Below are 23595 nucleotides of genomic sequence, written 5' to 3' on the forward strand. Positions count from 1 at the left end.
TCTTCTAATTATTACAAACACATTTTACACATTGCATCCTGCTACATGTATTATCCTGTGAATAAAGCTAACAGTCAAAGATGACACTAAGTAGCAGCCCTTTGACAATTTCACTACTCCAGAACAATAAACTATTGCATTTCTTTTAGCCCCGTCCTTTGCTTCGCTAGATAGCAGTAACATTTTGATACAGCACAACTTTAAAGCATTAAATAAGACAATAAATTCTTTGCTGTAAATTGTGTTTAGTCACTTGCTCAATGACTTACTAGCTGTGACTAATGCTTGAGTTCCCCCTATATTTCATTACCTTATACTGTAAAGATGCAAGCCACTTAACACTGCCAATAAAGATGTCAAAATTATAACAAATTAGATGAGCAAAACTGCCAATCCATTTCAGAAAGTCTGTTATTCCTAACAATAATTTTATATAAAATTATTTCCCCTTCAAATTATGTTACTCTGATTTTCTTCCCAGAACCTTTTAGGAAAAAGTTACAACTCTGGTTTCTACATTTAACCAGCTTTGTTTATTTGTCCCAGCTACTCCAAATGCACCAGAGAGGCCAGCATGCATAGTCTGCTTTCTATTTGTAACTCTCCCTGCTGAAAGATTGTTAAAAGATTATTTCTAAATATTGTGAATTTACGCAATAGACACAGAAGGACATTTTATAGCTATTTAATAGCTGTCAGTTAATTTTTATGGCACTACTACAGAAGCAGTAATATCATTACCAATACCCAGCACATATCTAAGAACACACTGATGTTTCGGAAGGATGCAGAAATCACTTCAATATACAACAAACTCTTAATTCAGAAGGAATGATTTGCTCTTTTACACCACACTCCAGAGCTGGGATGGAGAAACTGACAGAGTAAACATTTCAAATTTGCTGTTAAAATCAGAAGACTTTAGAAAGCAAAAGTGCAGATAAATATTAAACACTGGATGGAGACTACCTAGGGTTTAAGTAATCTGTTAATTTCTGTGGACTAAAAAAGAAATCAATACCATATTAATATGTGTTCTTCCATTTCTCAAAGGGCAGGAGTATGCACACCACTCTGTACAGCCTCCCCAGGGCATCCCAACATGATCCTATTGTATCCTGTTCACAGTCCCTGCTGGAGAAACACGGCTGAGATCTGTTCCACACAACACAACACCCACCCTCCCTTTCTGGGACCAAACAAAGCCAGGAGGCTTCCCCACGTTTCCTGATGCACCTGCCAGGGTTATAAAGCACTTCTACAGATTTTAGCCAAGGCAGGATATCAGGAGTGCCCCAAAGTCCACAGCAAAAGCAGGACAAGTTAAAACAGTGGTAAACAAGATGCCCCTAAGATTTTATCTTTGAACTAGCAGGAAAACAGTAGATCACAAGCTAGATTGCAGAAGTAACTCATGTTTTTTTAGGGATGTGTTCCTGTACTGCATTTAATTCAGGACCATTTAAAGGACAACGAGAAAGAATTAGTTCTATGCTGTCACTTTTTATTCCCCACACCGACCTTCACACATAACACAACTCACTATCACCAGAGGTTAAAGTCAAAGTCCACAGCTCTAATTTTCTAACTGATAAGCCAAAACAAAAAAAACCCAAAACCAAACCAAAAAACCAACCCCCCCAAAAAAAAACCAAACCAAACAAAAAAACCAAAACAACCCAAAACCACCAAACCATACCATACCAAACCAAATTTTGGTATACATTAAAGAGCAACCAAATTTTAGACTCTTAGATCCATGCTGAAAACAGCAGGCATAAGGAAAGCCTTCCCATAACACTCCTCACATGTTCTCTGCCCTGGTTCAGAAAGCAGAACAGGTGAGTACCAGAAATTCCAGTCTCAGGTTGTGTCTGCAGGTGACCAAAGCAAGGCACACTGCAGTGTTTGCTGGTGTCACATGCCACCTGCAGGACTGGCATGTGGTACATTTTTCACCTCTTCCAATTGCTCACATTTGCAAACTTCAAATGAAGCCTGGACCTTACCTGCAGTGTGTTCTGTAAATAACTACCCACATAACAAAACATGTCCAAGAGCTTTACAGAAAAACTTGTTTTAGTCTTTGAAATATACTGGCATTCAGCAGTTTATTATCTGAGCCTGACTGACACATTTCATAACAAGCCAGTGTTAGTTTTCACTAAACTGGGAAAAAACCAACAATGTCTGATTTCTGCAATGATCCGAGACCCTTTCAAGAACTCCAAACAGAAGCAAAGCTGTGCTATGCAGACACAGCTCATCAAACCTGGTAGAATGCTACCTGGCTGACAGGGGGATTTTTGTGTAAGCTGTCAAGGTAATCCTGATATTCACATCACCTGCAAGGAAGATCTTCAATTTCATTCATCTGGCTTTACTACAGATATAAATAAATAGCACCAAGTTTTTTTAAGTCAGTACCATCCTCACTCACCTCTTGAAATCAAAACATTCAGAGGTTTCTTCTGAAAACATTATTTTTCTAGTGAGAGAAATAAAAGTGCACATTCAAACTCTAGATGCAATGAAGAAAAAAACAGGTTTAAAAATCTCAACATAAACTTGCTGGCAAGATCTACAGATGCAAGGTCTGTGTTCTTAATGTTTGGTAGAATTTCCCTCCTGCCTCCCACAGTAACTTCTTCCTTCTCCCTGTATGTGGAAGAAACACGGCTAGAAACGTTAATTTAATGTGCAATATGAATCTGGGAGGAGTAGGGTTTTGTGTTTTGTTGGCTGTGCAAGAGTTCATTCCCCTGTTAGTCAGCTTTTTGGTACGACCTCACCACAATGATCACACTTGAGAGAACACATACTTCTAGCCACTGAACTTCTGTTGTTCTACAACATCTACCCTGCAGGTAGGAGGGAAAACAGCAAATCTCCTAAAGAAAGCCAGCAGAGTATAAAGATGCTAGAGGTAAGTCACACAGAAACAGTTAAAAAAAAAAAAAGCTCAGATTAAATGAATTCAGTTTCCTTAGTTCTACAAGTCTCATCAAACCCCTCTGATTATATATTTCAATACCTGTTATGCTGAAAGCCTGAAGAAACACACCAGAAACACAAATCAGTCTTCCTCCACATGAGCTTCATTACATGTGTTCTATACCAACTATTCTTAAAAACCTAAGGTTTACTTGCCTGCTGCAAAAGTCTCTGAGACTTACTGAAGGGAAAAAAAGGATAGAGGATTCTTTAGTTGCCAGCAGCATCCAAGCATAAAAACAGAAATACAAATATTATGCTGCAGCAACAAATTATTTTATTTCAAATTCCCAATTCTATAGGTAAATTTCATTGCTGTTCCTGGATGATTTCCACTACAGGTACTTCACAGATTGTTTCTAGAGGCCATGGCATCAAGCTTCTTAAGGTAACAACATGGAAGGTGTTTCAGGCTTACAGAAAGTCTGTGATCTTGACAAATATGAAGTATTTGTCTATCTGCAACTGGTACAAATACCTCTGTAATTAATGTCTAGTCAGTTTTTGGAAAGGGATACTGACAGTTATGGGGACCAAGAGTGAGTCTAAGTTGGGTGAAAAACTCAGTGACTACAAGGAAAAAAGGAGAGGGAATACTAAGAAAAGGCACCAGAGCATCATTTGGTTTTTAGCCCTGGCTTCATGTTTGTCCAAATACACAACAGTATTTGTCAACCTATGCAGCTACAGATCTTCAAATAGAGAGGTACAAAACCCAACACAAGATGGTTAAGCCTTCCCTGTGATGAAACTGCTGGCATCAAAAAGCTGATTCTTCGCACCAAAATGTTTTAACTTAACTAACACTTTAACTAGGATTTAAAAAAAACCCAACAACAAACCAACCCCAAACTAAAAAAAAAAAAAAAAAAAATCAGGAAAAAACCTCCACCCACATGCCTGAAATAAGATGAAATTATATAAGAGAAACAAATGAACAGTATTTAGACCTTCTGCAAGGAGATTTACAGACAACCTGGTGTAGACAACCAGATCACAGACAATCAATATATCCAAATATCTGTTCACCTTCAACACGGTTTAATAACTTCAGCATGCAGACAACCTGAAGCTTTCAAGAGTAACTCTAGCACTAGCCAGGTAAACCTCACTTACTACATCCCTCTTCAAAGTCCTCTTCCATTTGCTTTCCCATCTAACCTCTGTGTGATGATCACATCCCACTCAGCTCCTCTCCTGGTCCCATTTGCTGTTCCCTCTCATCCCTGACTGTCTTTTCCCTTGTCATTCTCCATCCCCAGTTATTCAGGTGAGGGTACCAGGTCACTTTGTCCCACCACTTCAGCAGGGCAGCACTCTTCCCCTTGGTTCAAGGCACTCAAGCAAACCTCTGCTCAAACTCAGTGAACAGCAGCACTGCAGGGAGATGACTTCAAATACAAGTGAGCAACATCTGCTAAGCAAGGTCTCGTTCTTCTTTTATCCAAGGATCAAAGAATTTTTTAAGAATTTGATCTATGTTTAAACATAGGGATCTAGCAAGAAAGTGTCAGCTGTAAGAAGTTCTTCCCCTAAATAACAAGAAAAAAAATCTCAAGGAAAACAAAAAAAGGAAGCCCAAAATAAAGATTAGCAGACACTCATTTGGGGGGGAAAACCCAAACAACCAAACAAACCCAAACAACCAAACACCAAACCAATCACCACAGCCCACTAAATGGCACATTAAGATCAAAGAGCTACCATTACTAAAACTAGATAGGAAAGCCTTTTTGGTCAATGCAAACTGTGTTGAACTGTTGATTTAAGGAACACTTAATGCTCAGCTGAAAAGTCAACTAGCTGCTTTACATTCATGGCAGACTTTGATATTTAAGTATCAAAGTAGGCATGAACCTATTTGGAAAAAACTTCTGTTTTCAAAGTTATGTTTATTCCCTGTTTACTTAATCCAACTTGCCTTAGCATATCAAACCACAAATACAGGCTTATTTCTCGTTTGGAGAAAGTGGGCACCAAACAGGTTACGGCTCAGGATCTTGAGAGCCATAAAATACAAGGTCATGCTTTAAATTCTCTTAGCAGAGGATCTGACAAACCTTTCCTGTTTGAATTAACCTTTGTTGAAACACGAGTCTTTCAGTTTTACAGTGTGTTTTACCTCCATTCCACCTAACATTGATTTTTTGTCATACATGTATACCACATTGTAATTTGCCCATTTTAAGAAAGAGAGAATTTTCTTGTTTCCTTCTGATCTGATACAGACAATCCAAGCAGTGCTGACTGGAAAGTAGTGCCTGTTAAGGAGAGTGCTGGAGAAGCTACAGAATAATCCTCACTTAAGAGCGCAGACCTGTGAGGAACACATTCCACTTGCTATGGAAGAGCAACACAAAGCTATGAAACAACACAAAAACAAAAAGGCCAAATAAATCTCAATTGGTAACTTCTGCACTCTTGATACAACCAAAACATTCAATTTTAGCAAAACAAGTGCAGAAGTACTTAAGACAGACTTTAGAACAACAAAGAGCATAGAGGTGGAAATGTGAGGAATTAAGCATCTCCATCCCATTCGGATGCTAGCTTTCTGATATATTTAGCTGTTTTCTTAGAAACTCCTAGAACTGAGCAGCATGGAACAAAAATAGCCAAAATGATCTTGACTTTTTTCCTTGCAGCTTTCTCCTTTCTCCCTGCCAAAGGATTTAAGAAAAGGGCAGTCAGTAGGTTCTCAGCCTCCCATTATAGACTAGGTTTGCATCTTAGCTAGCCTATGATATTATACAATAATCAATTACAGAAATACATTTTATCCCCCAAATGAAAACAATACTTTCTAGCAGTCAAGAGCACAGAAACATGCAGGCTGTCTGCATGGTTTGGGTATGCCAACAGCTTGTACATCCTAGAATTTAAGACGAATAGGCATAGCTATCTGGTCTATTACAGATTTATTCTTTCATAGGAGGTAGTAAATTAAACACATAGCTGTCTCACTTCTAACTTCTTCATAAAGTCTGGATCATAACACTTGATTTCAGACTTCATAAGTAGTGCTTTACATTTTGAACTTAACTTCTTCGATTCTATCCAGGGAGTGCTTTGCAACATTCAAAAATCAACACAAGAAGTTTTACTTTTAAAATTGACAATCCTGAATTTTATTTTAATAAAGGTATCAAACTTTGATACTTTCTGCACCCCTAAAGAGTTGGATCAATCAGAAAACTTAAAATATCATCTATCACTTGCAGCAGATCAACTTCGGAGGGCAATAGTGAACCACATACCACTGTAAAAGTGGTCTTTAAAATCATCTTAAACATATACCACTTATGCAGTTTTAATTCAAGGATTATCTCCTGCCTGAAGACTCAAGTTTCTATAGCCACAAAAGTAAAATTTGTGATGGACAGCTGGTATCTTATTCTTGGACAATACACTCTTATTCAGGCCTGCAAATTAAAAAAAATAATATGTCTCTACTTCAAGGCCAGTCCTGAAACATGGATGAATTCACAATTAAATCTGTTACTTAGCACAGCTGACATGATCACATACTAAAGATTCAAACAAATACAACCCTTATTCCTGAGGAGATTTGTTCAGCTTAGGCATTTTTCCTTGGCTTATTAAATCTTTAGAGAGTTTAGCTCCTCCTCCCCTAATGAGTTGAGAGAGTTCTGTAATAATCTTGCTGCAAAAATAAAGGTTTATTTCTCCTAGGCAGCAAACATAATTTCTACTACTGCACAGCTGTCTCAGAGGAGCTCCAAGGGGCTGACTGTTCCATCTCATTTCTGGAACAGCTGCACCATATGGTGCTGTGCAGAACCCTGCAAGTTGAATAATTCCATTTCTGAAGGTCTCACACTCTTCTGCAACGAGTCTGAGAGCAAATATATTTTCTTAAGTTCAAGAAGAGCATGGATTACAGTGATTATTGTTATTGTATGCACCGTACATTAAAGATGTCGGGCAGACTATCTTTTTCCAAGCGAATCTATTTCGCATAGGCGTGGTTACAATTGCGAAGAGGAACAGCAAGATGTTTGTTAATTAAACTAAGTTTTGAATATCATGAGGTGTTAGACTGCACCGTGCGGCTGCAGCAGCAGCAGCAGCACCCCGAACCTGTTCCAGGTCTGGGGAGCCCCCTCCGGGCAGCAGAGCCCTGCGGCTCTCCCGGGCAGAGAGAACACCCCGAACCTGTTCCAGGTCTGGGGAGCCCCCTCCGGGCAGCAGAGCCCTGCGGCTCTCCCGGGCAGGCAGGAGATGCCTACAGAGCGGCTCTGTGAGGTACCAGCGCTCCGGGTGCCACTGCAAGCCATCTGAGCAGCACACACGTACCTTCCCATGAGTCCAAGGAAAGCAAATTGGGAACACCGAGAGCTACGCGACAAGGAGCGCCGGTGTCATGAGTCCACAGTTACAACCCTGCACAGCCAGAGTATAAATTACTCACGTCCAGCCACGGTGATGTCATATGCACACAATCTTTGTAATTCTTAATTCCCTTACTCCCCACACACCCTCTTCCTTCCTCCTGTTTAACAGAGACTGGAAATGCAGCAGCTTTTGAGATCTGCCCGAACACTACAGCCGAGTCACGACTCCATAGTTAGGGAGAAAGGAGCAGCCAGACTTCTCCGCCTCAGCCAGGAGAACCCGGGGGCTCTGCCACGTTCTCCTCTTGTTCCCCGACCCCCTCTGCGGGATCCGGGCAGGGCCGGGCGCTGCCCGGCAGGGGAGGCGCTCCCGGCCCGGGCGGGGACTCGCCGAGCGGCCCCAGGCTTGTCCCGCGGGCGGAGGTCCCGGCCCGCAGCCGGACCCGCCGGGGCTGTGCCGGCGCCGTGACAGCCGCGGGGAACTTTGGCTGGGGCGCGGCGCGGGCCGAGCCCCGCGGGGCCAGCGAGACCGCGCTGCCCCCGCCGCCGGACAAAGGGGCCGCGCCTCGGGCCGCCGGTGCCCCCCGGGTGCCCGCCCGGGCGGAGCAGGGGCACCGAGGGCACAGGGATGCGGTGCCCGCCACTCCCTGCCCGCCCGCCCGCCCGCCGCTCACCATCCGGGAACTCCCGGTCGCTGATGTGCTGGAGGTGGGGGCCGCCACCGCCGCCGGGATCCGAGTCCCCCGACTCGGCCTCCGCCGACCCCGAGCCGCCGCCGCCGCCGCCCGCTGCCGCCGCCTGGTACGCGTCCGCCCAGCGATCGGGCCCCGGCGCTGCCCCGCCGCCGCCGCCGCCGCCGCGAGCCCGGCTGAGCTTGGGGCTGGCGTCCGGGGATACGCAGCAGGTGACGGTGTTGCCCATGGAGCTCGGAGCTCCCCCGCCGGGCCCCGGCTGCGCGGCTCCGGGCTGGGCCGGGGGAGGGGAGGCGGGCGCAGGGCGGGTCGGAGCGCGGGGCGGGCTCAAGGCCTCCGCCCCCGCCCCGGCCGCGCGCGGCCCCGCCCGCCCCCACGGCCGCGCGACCGCCCCGCCGCCTCCTACACGCGGCGAGCACAGGTCTCGCGCGAGCGCCCGCCGGGGGGAGCCCTGGCCCCGCCCCGCCACCGCCCAATCGCCTCCCGCCGCGGCGCCGCGTGACGGCCGCTCCGCCAATGGGCGCGGGGCTCGTCACGCGGCCGCCGCCGCGCCCTCCCCCGGTCCGCGTCTCCGCCCTCTCCTCCCCGCGCCTTCCCCACGCGCACGCGTGCACGCACCGCCGGCCGCGAGGTCTCAGACGCGCCCCCTTGGCCCCGCCCGCTCGGCGCCGCGCGCTCGGCCCCGGCCCCGGCCCCGGCCCCGGCCCCGGGGGGCTCGCGCTGGCCCGGCGTGCACGTGCCGCGGGCACGGCGGGAGCGGCCGTGCGGGAATGCGGGACAGTCGGGGGACAGCGGGGGGACAGGCGGGGGACAGCCCGGGGACAGCCACCCGCAGGAACACGAGCCACAACGCCCGCGCTGCCCCGCCGGCAGCCCCGCCGCAGCCCTGTGAGCTGCAGCAGCCCGTGGCCGGCCTGTCTCCTCCCTTTAAGGGGCTGAAGGGCTCCCGGACCGGGGTAGCCGCTCGCCGGGCGCTCGGCTCGCTGCCGTGCGCGGTACCTGCCGGCAGTCCGGGAATGCCACACTGCACGGGGCCGCCGGCATCCCCAGGGAGCACTGAAAGTACCCAGCAGATGCGGATTCACTTACTGAGTTTCAGCTACCTGAGAGCTCCTCAGGGGACTGGAATGTTCAAATACACTCCAGGGAAGATGGATTAGAGGGCGAGATACCCACAGCAGTCAGAGGCCCTGATAAAGGCAAACATGTGTTGTTCTGCACTGAAGCAACCCACTATCGCTACAAAAATTTAACTCTGGCCCCGATAAGAAGAATGGCTCTGCTGAAGACTTAGGAACACACAAAAGTATTACAAAACTCTGCTATCATGCTGGCAGTTATTCCAAAGATAAGCAGGCTCAGGGTTTTACTCCATTCTGTAGGAAAAATCCCCATGTTGGCTCTCCCGTGTGATGACAAACACGGGAGTTTTTGGGCGAACCATGTGTAGTTTCTTTGAAGAGAGGAAGTCAGAGATGCTGTGTTTCCAGAATTTGTACAACTTAATCCCAGGCACAATAAAATGACAAACCAAATGATTTATAGTCTTATATGAGGATTATTCCCTGAGACTGATGAATGATACCTTTTCACTTACCAGCAATTTCTCTAAACTGTGTTAGCTAAGCCTGTCTGCATGCTACTGACAGTTTGCAAAGCCTTGTTACTGCAGAGGAATCTGACCTTGCTGTGGATTACACCAGGGCCTTGGGGAAGATTTGCTTTCAGCTCTTCTTGAACCACTTCAGGCCAACTGAAGTCCCTCTGCAGCCTCTGCACTCTGCTTGGAAAGGTGTAGGCCAGCCAGTCCTGCTCCCAGTTCTAGGAAGGGCCAGGGGTTAACCACGGGGTGGAACAGGAGACTGACCTGGGTCCGGGAGAGAAAAAGGGGCTTCACGCAAAATAGCCATTGAGAGATTGGTGTTTTCTTCCCTCTGGCATTGCACCCACTGATTTTTTGTGGGCATGGTGGGGAAAAAGAAGAAGCTGGAGGGTTGCCATGAGTTATTGAAGTAATTGATTCTCAAGCAAGAATAAGAGTTGGCTTGCATCTGCACTATTTAAATATGAAAACTGGCATAATTTCCTCTTGCACGAGAAGAGCAATACCTTCCCTCACTCTTTGCACCTGGCTGACTATTTTCAGAAGCTGGAGAGGCTGAGCAAGCTGCACTCCTGCTGCACTGCTGGGCCCCTTCCAGGGGCTCCACGCCGATGAAGGTGAGCTGCTCCATCCAGAGCAGTGCAAGGAGGCACAGGCAAGCCTGCACACCTCAGCAGGACAGCAGACATGCCCAGGGTCCGTGCCTAAAGCCAGTCTGTCTGCTCCTGCAGCCGTGGGGCTGCCTGGCTTCAGCAAAGGGAGCTGCAGCAACTGCCTCGGGGCATCCCAGCAGCAACCTGGGACCTCTACTAACTCTCAGCTTGGGAGCAGCCTCAAGGAAATCCTTTGCCAAAGCTGCGGTTTTGGGCAGTGGAAAATCCTTGTTCAAGGGTGAGGAAGTGAGCAGGAGTGGCTCACTGGGCAGCTGAGCACCAGGACCCAGCCTTTGGGGCCAGAAGCCAAAACCCCACGTACTTGTGCCGATAGGTGAAAAATGCTGGGAACTCAGAGTGGCTGGAGTGTGTGATGTGCCTCACTGCTATTTGGGTGTGAAGGTTTTGGTTCCTCTGCCTCACAGAGGCTGAAGTTTCCTGTGGGTTTCATACTTGTTCTCAGTGTGTAATTCTGCAAAGGGGGAGAGATGAAGGCTGCTCTTCCCCTGTGCTACTGCTGTTGTAGAGTATCAGGACTTATACAAACAAGCAGATGGAGGAAAGAAGTCAGTAGTCTGTTTCCCTGTGAGGACTTATTCATGTAGGTCTTAAGCAAGAGGAAGCTGAATTTAATCCCTGGAAGTCACAGAAACAGCAAACTGTTCCACCTCCTTGTCATTCCAGAAGTTAAGCTTCCGCTTCCACATACCTCAGTACACCAGTAAAGAGTAATTTTCCATATCTGTGCATGTTTTCATTTAGCTGCAGTGATGAGGAATATTAATTTCCTGCTCCATTTTGGCAAAGTAACTCTTAAAGTCTTAATTCAGATCCAACTTACCAGGATAATATGACAAAACCGGTTGCTGTGTGTATTTTCTGCAGAACCAGGTGATCCTGCTAATAGGTGTAGTCTGAGCAACACCCTGCAGAAATGAAACACATTATCTTTTACTTAACACTCTATTGACTTACTGCTATAGCAATACACTGAATACCCTCTATCACGACTTATTACTGGTCCTGGTTCTCTTCCTATTTTCTGTCTCATCTTTCTACTGTTCTGCTTGATTTACCCCAGTGAATCATCAGACAGTTTCCATTATTAAAAAAATCAGTTACTTTGATGTACAATGGGCAGCACATACTTAGATCCACATTTTGCATAAGCAGGCATTTTGGATGGCAGATTGTGACAATAATGAATGCCTGAGCTGAAAATAGCTTACTATGGACTGTTGGGATTCAACCTCTTTTCCTCCTGCTCCAGAAAGAGATGTGTGTGCCATGGGACTCTCAATTACCACCCCTTGTCTCTGAGCAGGGCACCCACTGGGCAGCAACACTCCTGTGCTTCAATTTTCACAAAAGGGAAAGTAACTTTCAAAACTTTCAAAAATGTGGGAAACGAATCCTAATTTAAGCCCTCTCAGGAAGTTGCTGCAAACTTCAGGAGAGCTCCACACAGCCTTTAAGGAAGGCCAGACAGCACCTTGAAACAAACCCTAAATCAGATTGTGATGACAGCCAAAGGAGTAGTGACCTCTGCTACTAATATGCAGAGATCAGAAAGACCTGTGGTTTATTCTGAATATACAAAGGACCAGACTTGCTCCTCATGTTAGTCTAATGAGGTCAGAGGAGCAATACCCTGCCAACTACTCCAAGTGAGGAGCACACCCTGCTAACCACTAAATAGAGCTTCTGAGCTATAAACTTAACTATATGTATAATTATTTGCAGGATGCATAATAAATGAAAACTACCAGGCTTGACACGATTAATATTAGTGCTACCAGCTGTGTTTTGGCTTGTGGGCTTGGAGGGGGAGGTAATTCTGTCTCTTTACTTGGCCCATTTGCTGAGTACACGGAAGCTGCTCTCTGCTTGCACTTCTCAGACAAGTCTTTACATTTCCTGCGATGGTTCCTCGTAGGCAGAGTGGTGCAGGTTTTTATTTAAGTCCCTCTCTGAAATCTCAGCACTTGCATTCACAACCACAGAACCCTGTCCTCCTTTGCCTCATTATGCAAAACCATGCTTCCCTTCATCTGCAAGCAGCAGTATCCTAAGAGGAGATGTCTGAAGCCAAAGTTACCAGCTTCTTTATGAGTAATAACTCTTGAAAAATTCCCAACTCCAAGCATATGTTCTTGTCCACACCAACTGCAACAAGAAGATGAAAGTCTTCTAAAAGGCTTGAAATGAAATTGCAGAATTTCCTGTAAACCATTCAGCTTCACAGTCACCATCAGTCCCAGAAATGGAGAATGGCTCATTGCACAAACTTGGTTGTGCTGCACAGGGCCAAGAATCTTAAATCCAGTAAACTCTGCTGTTATCTTCACCCTGACTTGGTACTGCACATGCCTTTCCAAGATCATGCACCTCCTTGCCTGTCTGCAGGGTGATTACACCAACTCTGGGATGTGTTTTGTTCAATTTCTCCCTTCTTAGAAAGTGTCACAGCTGGGGGAGGAGAGCTTTCTGATCTTACTTGGATAACTTGGAGAAGAGCCAGGGCTTTGTCTTTTCCTGGAAATGTAGCTGCAGGAAGAATGAATCACCAGGTTGAACCTGTATAACCAACTGAAAACAAAAGCTCAGACTTCTGTGTCTCACTTGGAAATAATCGGGGGAAAAATAGGCATCCTGTTTTGAAAACCACTACCAGCTGACAGGACAAAAATGTTGCACGTGTGATGTCTTTTGAAGCTGACAAGTAACCTAAGACTACAGCCATTTAAGGGAAAAATCCCTGAGCTAAAGAGTTGTTAGGGAAATAGAATATTCCAATGTTTGGGGGAGAAAAGTAACCAGGGAGGTTATTCAGAACACCCAAGGTGGAATTTTAGTAGACCTAATGTTTTGCACACTATTAAATCTCCTGTACTACCTTGGTGAATACAAGCAAACCAGGGCTGGGGAGCTGTGTTTGATAGCATAAGGACAGACTGCAGTGCTGCTGTCATTGATTAAATCCCTCCTTTTGCCCTTGCTGCAATCTAAGATGTCATTACAGGCAATGCAGAAGCTGCTTGGCTGGCATGCGAGCATCTGGATCGCTGCAGGGATACCAACAGCACAGGCATGTGGGAGTAAACCTTTCTTTATCTTAGCTTCTCTCTTCTGCTCCTACCTTTGTTTTGTCTTCAGGTAAAATAAAACCAGCTTGACAGTTACCAAGGACTAAGTTCATGTTAATGGAGGCTTAGTACCTGAGAAGAAAGTTTGAGATGTGCTGGAGCCAAGAGGGAGGCCTGCAAAGCTGTACTTTGGGCTGGCAGAACCACTACTTTGATTTATCAAGTATTAGAAATAGCTGTTGCTGCAGGTCAGGGAGACAGATTTCTTCTGTGGAAAAGGAAAATGCTTTTCAGTATTTTAACACAAACTTTAACATGAATAGCTTTTCTTAGAAAAGTCTAACTGTGCTTGTGTAAGTCCTGCAGCAAGCTTATTTAGGGTAACCTTAGTTCTAATTCCAACTCTGACAGTGGTGCTAAGGGCCCTCCCTGTTAGTTTTAAGGTACCTGAAATTGCTTAGACTCAACTCTTCCATCTTCTCTATCATCTGATGGATTTTCTTTATAAGGACTCAAGAAGAGAAAGACTGACAATACCATTAGAAATAACACTAAATCCCCCACATCTTTCATATGCTTGGATTCTTCCTTCTTTTTAAAGGGTAACAGCTGCAGTGAGGAAATGCCTTTGCATCTATATGAATGTTATAGCTGTTGTCTGCCTGTCCATATAATTGTTCTAAATTGTTTAAAATTAGTTGTTAACTAGTTTTAAATTAATACAGTGCATTGCTTGCACTATAATGTCATCTCAAATTGCAAAACACTGCACCTATAAAGCAGATCATAAATTTCTACATCTAATGTTAAGCCTCTAGATCCATACTCAGACTCCACAAAAGGAAGGTTTTTGTAGCATTTTCCCTGCCCCATGTCTGTTCCACTTCCCCACCACAGCCCTGTGCCCCTGGAGTGCTGCTGGAGCAGCCTTTCCCACGTCTGCTCACGTGTCAGTCTTGCTCCATGGTTATGGACTCTCCCCTCCCAAGACCCAGCACTGGCATCTCGTGGCTTGGAAGTTCAGCAGCTGGAGATGTGGGTAAGGCTGTAGGTCTGTGAACATCTGAACGTGGGGGGAGGTTTCTAGCAAATGAAGTGCAGCTGGAAATCCAGTGGTTAGTTGTGAAGAAGAGCTTACTCAGTTTGCTTTTTGTTCCTTAACTAAAACTTCAGAACAATATCAGCTTTCAGACCTGCAAGGCCTTTGAGAGCTCACTCACATAATTCTACTAAAAGCTAAGTGATCCTTCTGCAACAAGGCATTTAAATAAAGGTGGTGATTATATATGGTAGTTTATCAAGAGGCAAGGTTGAAGGCATAAATGTAGTATTACTGATAGGAACAACTCCCTCTTCAGAGGTTCCAGAAACTTCCTGTGTTTCAGCTCAAGCACTTATGAAATGATACATCTTCATATTTTTGATCATTACTTCCACTGTTTAATGTAATTCTGTGTGTAAAGGAAATGAAATGCTAGATCGGATTATACATTTATTTCAAGATTTCACTTTTTGTGCAAGGATCTTGCAGAAGTAGCAAGTTCTAAGGTCTACTGATAACCCACCAGTTTCTGCAGAAACAAAAGTTTTCATTTTTAATTCACCCTATCAGTTTCAAAGATGGTCCAAATCACTTCAAGCTGAGGCTGTCTTGATTCTGCAACTGCAAGCTGTCATCAACCAAATTAATCTCTGCTTTATTCCCTTTGTATTTAACAGCAAGTGATTCACCACCCCATCTATTTTACTGGTGTGGAGAATCTGGAAGATTCTTCTACTGGTGAAGATGAAAATGTAAAACTTGTTAAATCATTTCAGTGCTAGTGATTTGAATGGCTCCTTACAGTGATACATAGGGAGAAAGACTGCTTTCTTTTCTGGTTTTCCTCCATGCTTTGTGCTAGCTCTTGTTCACTTGGTTGATGAAAGCTCTTAGCAAAACAGATATTTGCCCAAACTTTACTTCCAAGACAATTTTCATATTTCAGTGGAATGACAACCAGAAGTAGCTGCTGTTTATTTCGGGAGGAAAGGATTAAACCAGAAGTTTCCACACAAATGCAGAACAGAACCATTTGGAATAAGGCGTTGCTGTCACAGGGCTATCAACAACACAGGTTTCTAGATAGAGTTTAAAAAAAATCAGATTGTTTCTATTTATATCTGCCTTTGCCTTGGTAACCAGAGACTGTGTGAGGGATGCAGTATTTTCCCATCATGGATGTCTCCAAAATCCATGCGCAGACATGCAGTGCACCCAGTGTCTGCAGAGCTACCACAAGAACTGGCACATTCATTTCTAAGAGAGGATTTTACATATTAAGCAGCAAAGAGAAGATTGCAGTAAGAGAGTTATATTAGTATAGATTCAAAATAATTTGTACTCATTTCTACCTTACCTACTTTGTTCTTTGATCTTTTAAGTATTTCAAGGACCACTGCGCTTAAACACATTTTCTTAATCACCCCGAGCAGCTTACCCAAATCCGAGGTGGTGGGATTTACTCATAATTGGCTACATTGTGCCTGCTTTATCAAGTGGTTGAATGAGGTAAGAATGGACTTGAATCGGTGTTTCTTCATACTTTAAATCATTCTTGCTTACCTTAAAATCAGCTGTTTCCTACTTCACAAGATTACCTGCAGCTTAGGTGTCCTTACAGCCCTCTGCTGTGCTCAAAAGCCAAACCAGGCTATGTTCTCACCACTGCACTGCTGTGCTGAGCTTTAGCCCTGCTGGGAGAAAGGCATTCCAGCTCTGGATATCAGTTTTAGGCACAATTCTGCGTTGTTGTGTTCTTCTTATCCTTCTACTGCCAGGAAAGGTATAAGAAACCAAGTGTGTCCCTCTGCCACTGTAAAACCCAGGTACTCTAATTTCTTAGAAAATGGATGTGGAAAAATGAAGAGAAGGTAAACATAGGCTCAGAATGAATATGGGGAATCAGGGCCCTTACTGAACTTCTAGTGGACTTGCTTCTTTCTTAACAGCTTCACTACCCAGTTATGATCTGGAAAGTAATTTCTCATCTTCTGTCTAAGGCTCATGGAAGTCAGTGCCAGAGCAACTTTGTCAGGGAAGAAGGGGAAATATTTCTGGGAAGCAGGGCAGGATTGGTAGAGAACTGCTGCAATCCTGAGATATTCAGGGATATCTGACTAATAAAATCACATTATTGGGATAAAAGCACTCACTGCATTGTCATCTTTGGGAACAATACATTTTCACAGGCAGCCTTTTTTTACTCTAGTTGCTATTCAGCTAGACACTTGCTCTTATGAAATACTGCAGGTGAAGAAAACTCATATGGGGACAGAAAGGAGGCAGCTGGGAGCACTGGAGCCCTGCCACACTCCTCCATATTCTGGTTGGAGATCCCAGGGCTGGCATATGGTGCAGGAGGTGGAGGTTGAAGCTTTCTGCCATTTGGGAGTTTCCCTCTATTTGCCTGCTGATGTAGTTTAGGCAGAATGTAGGTGACACAAAAAGTCATTCAGAGTTCTTGTTTCAAATGTAATGACTCTCATTGCTTTTTTTCCCACACTGCCTATATAAATAATTAAAAAAATAATCGAGATAATAGCACAAGCAATTTCAAACTCTCAAAAGCAGGAATAGTGGCAAGGGACCAGCACTTTAGGACATAAAACCACAGAAAACTGAATCATCACACCTGTTCTGGCATGTTTATAGGAAGAAGTCTGAGTTGCCATAAGACAAGTATGGACTGGTTTGGGGCAAGTGAAATTTTGGGTTCCATTCTCCTACGGGAGCAGAACCCTAAAAACAAGCTTTACTCACTGTTACCCCTGTGCAACCTGTAATGATCCTCCATAGAGGTTTTCACGAATCTTGAGCCACTCTGTTGAAATTGACACTTTTAGATGTAATCACATTTGCCTTTGACTGCCAGACAGATTGCTGGTCCCTGTGGGAAAGAGAGAGGATGTTTCCTGGAGCTGGTTATGGTCCCGACCTTCGAGGGGCCGGCCTTGCCTTATCAGTGGTGTCACCGGGAGCTGTCAGGGCACAGAGCCACTGGAGATGGGGCAGGGAAGATGTGTCCCCTGCTCCTCTCGGGGTTCAGGAGCCACTGGAGATGGGGCAGGGAAGATGCGTCCCCTGCTCCTCTCGGGGTTCAGGAGCCACTGGAGATGGGGCAGGGAAGATGTGTCCCCTGCTCCTCTCGGGGTTCAGGAGCCACTGGAGATGGGGCAGGGAAGATGTGTCCCCTGCTCCTCTCGGGGTTCAGGAGCCACTGGAGATGAGGGAGAGGAGATGTGTCCCCTGCCTGTGCTGCCCCGTGCTCCTCTCGGGGCTCAGGAGGTGGCTGCAGGCACTGTGCCTTTCTGTGGGGCTCCTGCAGCAGTGCCTCCAGGCAGCCAGAGCATGAGAGCTGCCAGGACACTTCCCCGGCCCTCCCATGGCCTTTAGCAGTCTTTGGAGCTAGTTCAAGTAGCACAGGAGAGGAGCACTGTGTTGTTTTGCCAAACAAGAGATTAAATGGAGCCAAAGGTGAAGAAACACTGCTGCACAAACAGCGCCGGGGAGCGTTTCTGCCACACGGCCAGCCGAGAGCAGCCCTGGCTCTGCTGCCTTGGTCGGAGCTCGACTGAGATCAGAACTGCTGTGCCTGCGCTGGGTACCCAGCGACTGAGGGGGCGCTTCCAGGCTGGGATGAGCCCTTGCGGAGATACCGTGCCGGCAATGGAGGACGGGGCTCGCTGCGCTGCACAAATGCCTTTCCCGGGCACTGCCTTCCAACCCCCCGAAGCAAAAGCCCAAGGCTGGAACCGCAGGGAGGCTGCAGGGACAGCTGACAATGTCCCGCGGCCGTGGGGCCTTTCTCCCCGGACCTTTCCGCGTGGCAGCGGCCGTGAGCAGGCGAGGAGCCCCTGCGGGCCCGGCCTCCTGCAGCAGGCAGCGCGGCGCTGCTCCCCTCGGGCCGCCCCGGGGCCCTCCCCGCGCCGCCGGCCGCGGCACAGCCTCCCCGCCGCCTTGGCCCCCCGCTCCCGCCGCGGCCGGGGGGCAGCACCGCTCCGGGGCCCTTCCAGCCCAGCCCAGCCCCGCGTACCCGAGCAGTGACCGCCCTGCCTCGGCGGCTGAGCGCAGCCGCTCCCGCTCGGGCGCTGCGCAGAGGCGGCCGCGGGGCCGCGGCGCGGGCGGAGCAGGCGGGCCGGGCCGGGGGGCCGGGCCTGTCCCCGCGGCGGCCCCGGGGCTCTCCTGCCCGCGGCGCGGAGCTCGGGCAGGGCCTGCCCGGCGGCCGGGGCCGCGCAGAGCCCGGGCTTGGGGCCGCGCTGAGCCGGCGGCGGGATGGCCTTGGTGCCCTACGAGGAGGGAGGCGGCTGGACAGCGCGGCAGCTGCACAGCCCTTGGGCCACCTTCCACTTCGCCAGCCGCACCATCCGCCTCCAGCAGGACTGGCGGCGCCTGGGGGTGGCGGCCGTGGTCTGGGACGCGGTAGGTGTTCATGGCAAGCGCAGCCTTTCCGCACTCGGTGGCTTCCCGTGGCTCTTGCCGAGCTTTCAGATTCACCGTAGAAAATTATTTACCGTAAAATTATAAAGGGAAGGCTCTTTTATTTATTTATTTTTTTAATGTTAGGATAGAACATGTTAAACTGTGCTTTACTTTTCCCTCTTCCCCCATAAGAGATCCTGCAGGAATGCAAGAGAGATGCACCACCCAAACCCTGCATAGCCAGTGCCCAATACAGGAAATATCCCGGATAACTCTCACCTCTTTCTTTACAGTGGCTGGTGATGTTAGCTTGGCACCTTTCAGAGCACAGTATAGATCCCACTGCTTGTAGCCTCAAGCAGGGCTGCCGATAGACTTTATCTTGGGGATAAGAACCCTCCAAAACAGAGGGGTTTGTGGTGGATCCAAGGCCACAGCACAGTCACTCACAGCATCACTGCAGGAATCCAAGGGCTTCCCATCGGGGTGGATTTCAGTCCACACACAGATTGCACTTTTACCTCTAGTTTAAAAGCAGAAGTGTAGCATTTTTAGCACACTTCCCAAATGAATTGGTGTACAGGGTTGCTGATCTTTCTGGACACCAGCTTTGACAGAACTTGCTGTGGGGGAGGTCCTTCTCAAGATCTATATAACATATAACATGCTGTATACAACCAGCTAGAAGTGTCATTAGTTTACTTTCCCTGTGTCCTTTCTGATGGCATACCAGTGTTGTGCAGAAACCTTTTGAAATATCATACAAGCTACTATGAAACCTTATTCTGGACTTTTGCATTACTGGGTTCATTTGCTAGTATTTGACAACCCCTCAAACTTCCTTTGAGGAAATTTTTTCCAGATACAATAATTGTATCCTTTCCAATACAACTTTTCCTTTCCAAATACAACTCTTTCTACCTCCTGTTATGTTTGGGGATTCATGGAGCAGTTACCACATCCAAGCTGTAACCTCTGTGGCTCTTTTTTCCTTTTGCCAGGAGGAGTCTTCCATAAAACTCTATTAAAAAACTTCCATAAAGCATGAAAAGACTACGGGTGCACCCAGGAGGTGGAGAAGTGCTGAACAAAGTTTGCTGCAGACCTGAAGCACCTGACCCTTCACATAACCTTCTCTCTCAGGTTAAACCAGAAACCCTGTGCCTAATCGCCCTTCTCTCTTGGCTTAGGCTGTTATTCTGTGTGCTTATCTGGAGATGGAAGGCATTGATCTCAGGGATCGGTCTGTGATTGAGCTGGGAGCTGGAACTGGATTGCTGGGAATAGTGGTCACGTTACTAGGTAAGGGCTTTTTTGTTGTCTCTTTTGAAGCAAATCACAACTGTAGTAAAACTAGCTCTTTTACATGTACATGCCTGGTGTAGAAGTGAGCACCAAAGCTGCACGTGTGAGCTGCGATGGTTCACTGAGTCATCTTCCTTCCTTGTTAGATTCAGAGCCTGCTGGGTATTTGTTGTAGCGATGGTGCCCCTGCAGTTTACTTTGTGGCGGGAGCCTGTTGAGGCTGCCGCCTGTTGCCATGGCAGGCAGCTCAGCAGCATTCAGCTCTGCAGCTATTCTCCCCAGGGACAAGAGCTGTGCTTCCCCCTCTTCCCCCTTCCTCCCATGCAGATAAAGCTACAGGCAGAAACCACTCTCCGAGCTTGCATAAGCCTTTCAATAGCCTGTCTTGCACACAGGGCATGGAGAAATGAAGTGATTTGCTGCTGATCTGTCTGTGGATGAAGCAGGAACTGGGTACTATGTTAAATTTGTGCAATCTTTCCCAGGTTAACTTTGTAATTCAAAGCTCTAGTGGCTGTGAAAGGTGCCTATTGAAATCATAGAAAGAAAACAGTTTGACAAAACAGTCATGCCGTGAAAAATCATACAGGCATAACTTTTGTCTGACCTATGAAAGACGCTCTCTAGCTGCCTCTCTCCTACAGAAAAATATGGAATTGGAGCAGGTTAATTGTAACACCCCCTGTAATTTATTCTTTTGTCGCATATAGAAAGGCCAAAAGTAACTCCTTGACTTTCATGCATTAAGAAAAAGCACCAGAAAATATGTTTTTTTCCCTACCCAACTTAATCTTCACATAGAATACACTTTATATTCTTAAGTGACTGATGAAGGGTAGGATGTCTCTAGACAGGGGGGTTTAGCTTATTTTGTTCTTTTATTTGTTTGTTTTTAATCAGGCAGCTCAGGGGAGCTGTTAATGTTTAACAGGACCTAAGGAGCCTGCTGGAGTTAAGCATTGTATTCCACATGCTGCATTGAGGGATGTGGATTGTGAGTGTGAGCCATGCCCTCCTGTCCCCTTAGGTGCCCGAGTTACCATCACAGACAGAGCAGCTGCACTGGAGCTCCTGGAGTCAAACGTGCAGGCGAACTTACCCCCTGAACTCCGTCCCAGAGCAGTGGTGAAGGAGCTGACGTGGGGAAAAGACCTGGATAACTTCTCTCCAGGAGCATTTGACTTAATCCTGGGTGCAGACATTGTTTATCTGGAAGAAACATTTGCAGAACTGCTGCAGACGCTGGAGCACCTGTGCTCGGAGCAGACAGTGATTCTCCTCTCCTGCCGCATCCGCTATGAGCGCGACCTCAAGTTCTTGAGGATGCTGAGAGAGCGTTTCTCTGTGTCTGAGGTCCACTATGATTCCAGCAAGGATGTTCATATCTACAAAGCACAGAGGGGTAGTCGCAAGGATGACTTGTGACTCTCTGCTTTGTTAATAAGCCACTGATGCTGTTCAATTCTCCCCTTTGTTTCTACTCAATACACTTGTTCCTAAGCATGAAGTTGCAGTTGTGTTATTTCACTGGCTTCTTGTTCTGATGGTCTTGTCTGATCACTGGGTCTGATACAGCAAGGATTGTACTTCTGTTCTGCATATTGAATCTCTGCTTCATATCTGAATAGAGTCATATCCAACATCAAAATTGTTATATCAAAAGGTCTTTTGTCTGAAATCAAACGACATTTAACTTCTGGGGGAAACTTAAAGAGATTACAATTGTTTTTTTTCCCTTTATCGCTTCCTTAACTCTAGAAAAGTAGGAGAGTAGGATGAAATAAAAGTAGGACGAAATAAAAGCTAATGCTCCAGCTCTAAATGCTTTAACTCTTCAGGACTTCTGCATCTTAGAAGTTGTGGTAAAAGAAACCACTTAAAAGGCAAAAAGAACCAAAGGCAGATGCTATAAAGTTGTTCTTTTGCTGTCACTGCTGCGTTGAGGAGGCACAGTGAAACAAAGAACAAAATCTGGAGGGGCCTTGGGAACAGGGGTTGCCAAGTAAGCCAGCTTAAAAATCAGTGTTATTTTAACCTGATGTGCAAATGAGTGGGCTACACCTGCAGTACTGAAGCAGTTGTGGTTTCTGAGTTGTCCCTAACAAGTCTGCTTCATACAGATCAAGGCTCCTTGGAGGAGATACATGTGCACATGTGCCGCTGGGAAAGTGCAACAAGGAAACTCAAGCTGTTCTTAAAATATCAAATCAGCCTTTGACTCTCAAAGTACCACTAGGTAATGTTCTACTTTGTGCCTTTGTTTGTGCTCTCTCTGTCTCTGAGGGCTGTTACTTAGGGCAGGAGGGTGCTCTGTAAAGTCTTTGCAGCAGGGGAAGTACTTACTCTTGAATTACTTGGGACCTTGGGGCAGTGTCTAGGTTTCAGAGTGCTTTCAGTGCACAGTGGTAGTTAAGACACTGCTCCAAGTAACAGATTTCATGCCTTGAGCTTGTAAAACACATCTGTGTGTTTATCCCACAAGATCTGGGAATCCATCTCACACCAGCAGCAGACTTCCTTCTCTTTCTAGTGGTGGAAGAATGAAATTGATGAAAACAATGGCTAACAGAAGACAGCTACACCTCTAAACGCAGGAATTGCTTTAGTACCCTTTTTTTGTGTGTGGATGTGGAACTTTTTTTGCTTTAAACTTAAACTCAAAAAGCCTCAGATCAGGCTCAGACTTTGAGCATATGTAGGTATTTGGCACTGGCAACAGCAAACGGCTTAGCAGAACAAAGCAGCTTTGGGCCATGGGCATTTTGGAAGTTTTTGTCACTTTAGCTTCCATCATACTTCCTGGTCGGTGGTCCAGAAGTTCTGTGCTGACTGTAATGTAGAAATGACACATTTGTCATTAAGGTTTGTGTTTCATCCCTGGCACATCTCTTGCATGTTTTCAGCGAAGTTCCTTGCTTGCCTTGGGACCCGTCTGGGAGTTGCTGCTCTGGAACACTTGCTGTAACAGTATCCTCAGAAGCCACATGGTGTCACTAAAACAGTGCTTAGGCAGCTGGCTGGGAATTCGCAGCCTGAAACTGGAGTTGGAGTCACTTTGGGGGAAGGAAGACAGCACCTTTAATTGAAAACAGATCATGAGATGAGCTCTCATGTGTCAGGTGTAGCTCCTTCTGTCCTCTCAGCGGGGTGAGCAGTGGTTGAAAAGAATTATGAGCTCTCCCCCCTCTCTCTGGCTCTAGTTTTGGAAGTGTGGCTGTAAGTTCTCACCTCTCCTCTTCCTTTTCCTTTCCCACTGGTGTATCCTTGTGTCCAGACTCACCTGGGAGTAGCCATTAGGCTCATGTGTGGCTCAGGCTCCCCTTGGGCCGGAGCTGGCAGAAAGCAGTGTGCTGGTGCCTGGGCTCGTGAGTGCCCAGGGGAACTTTCCTGTGGGAAAAGCCTGGCAGTGCTGGGCCCTTGCAAGAGGCTGGAGCTTGCAGCACTGA

At 46.6% G+C, this 23595-nt stretch overlaps 2 protein-coding genes across 2 annotated transcripts in view; one reads left to right on the plus strand and one right to left on the minus strand.

The window, feature by feature from the left end:
* The window catches only part of CCNYL1 (cyclin Y like 1), a 37073-nt gene extending 28711 nt beyond the window's left edge, over positions 1–8362 (minus strand). Inside the window, exon 1 of the mRNA XM_036386623.2 lies at positions 8024–8362. Within this exon, the coding sequence (XP_036242516.1) occupies positions 8024–8270 (247 nt within the window). The 5' untranslated portion in view covers positions 8271–8362. The remainder of the gene's footprint in view (positions 1–8023) is intronic.
* A 10239-nt stretch (positions 8363–18601) lies between these two features.
* Positions 18602–21656, plus strand: METTL21A (methyltransferase 21A, HSPA lysine). Its single transcript, XM_036387324.2, has 3 exons — positions 18602–18844; positions 20035–20146; positions 21177–21656. The coding sequence occupies exons 1-3, from the start codon at positions 18698–18700 to the stop codon at positions 21572–21574; spliced, it is 657 nt and encodes a 218-aa protein (XP_036243217.1). The 5' UTR covers positions 18602–18697; the 3' UTR covers positions 21575–21656.
* The last annotated feature ends 1939 nt before the right edge of the window (positions 21657–23595 follow it).

This window comes from Molothrus ater, chromosome 7 (assembly GCF_012460135.2).
Source record: "Molothrus ater isolate BHLD 08-10-18 breed brown headed cowbird chromosome 7, BPBGC_Mater_1.1, whole genome shotgun sequence".
NCBI lineage: Eukaryota > Metazoa > Chordata > Aves > Passeriformes > Icteridae > Molothrus > Molothrus ater.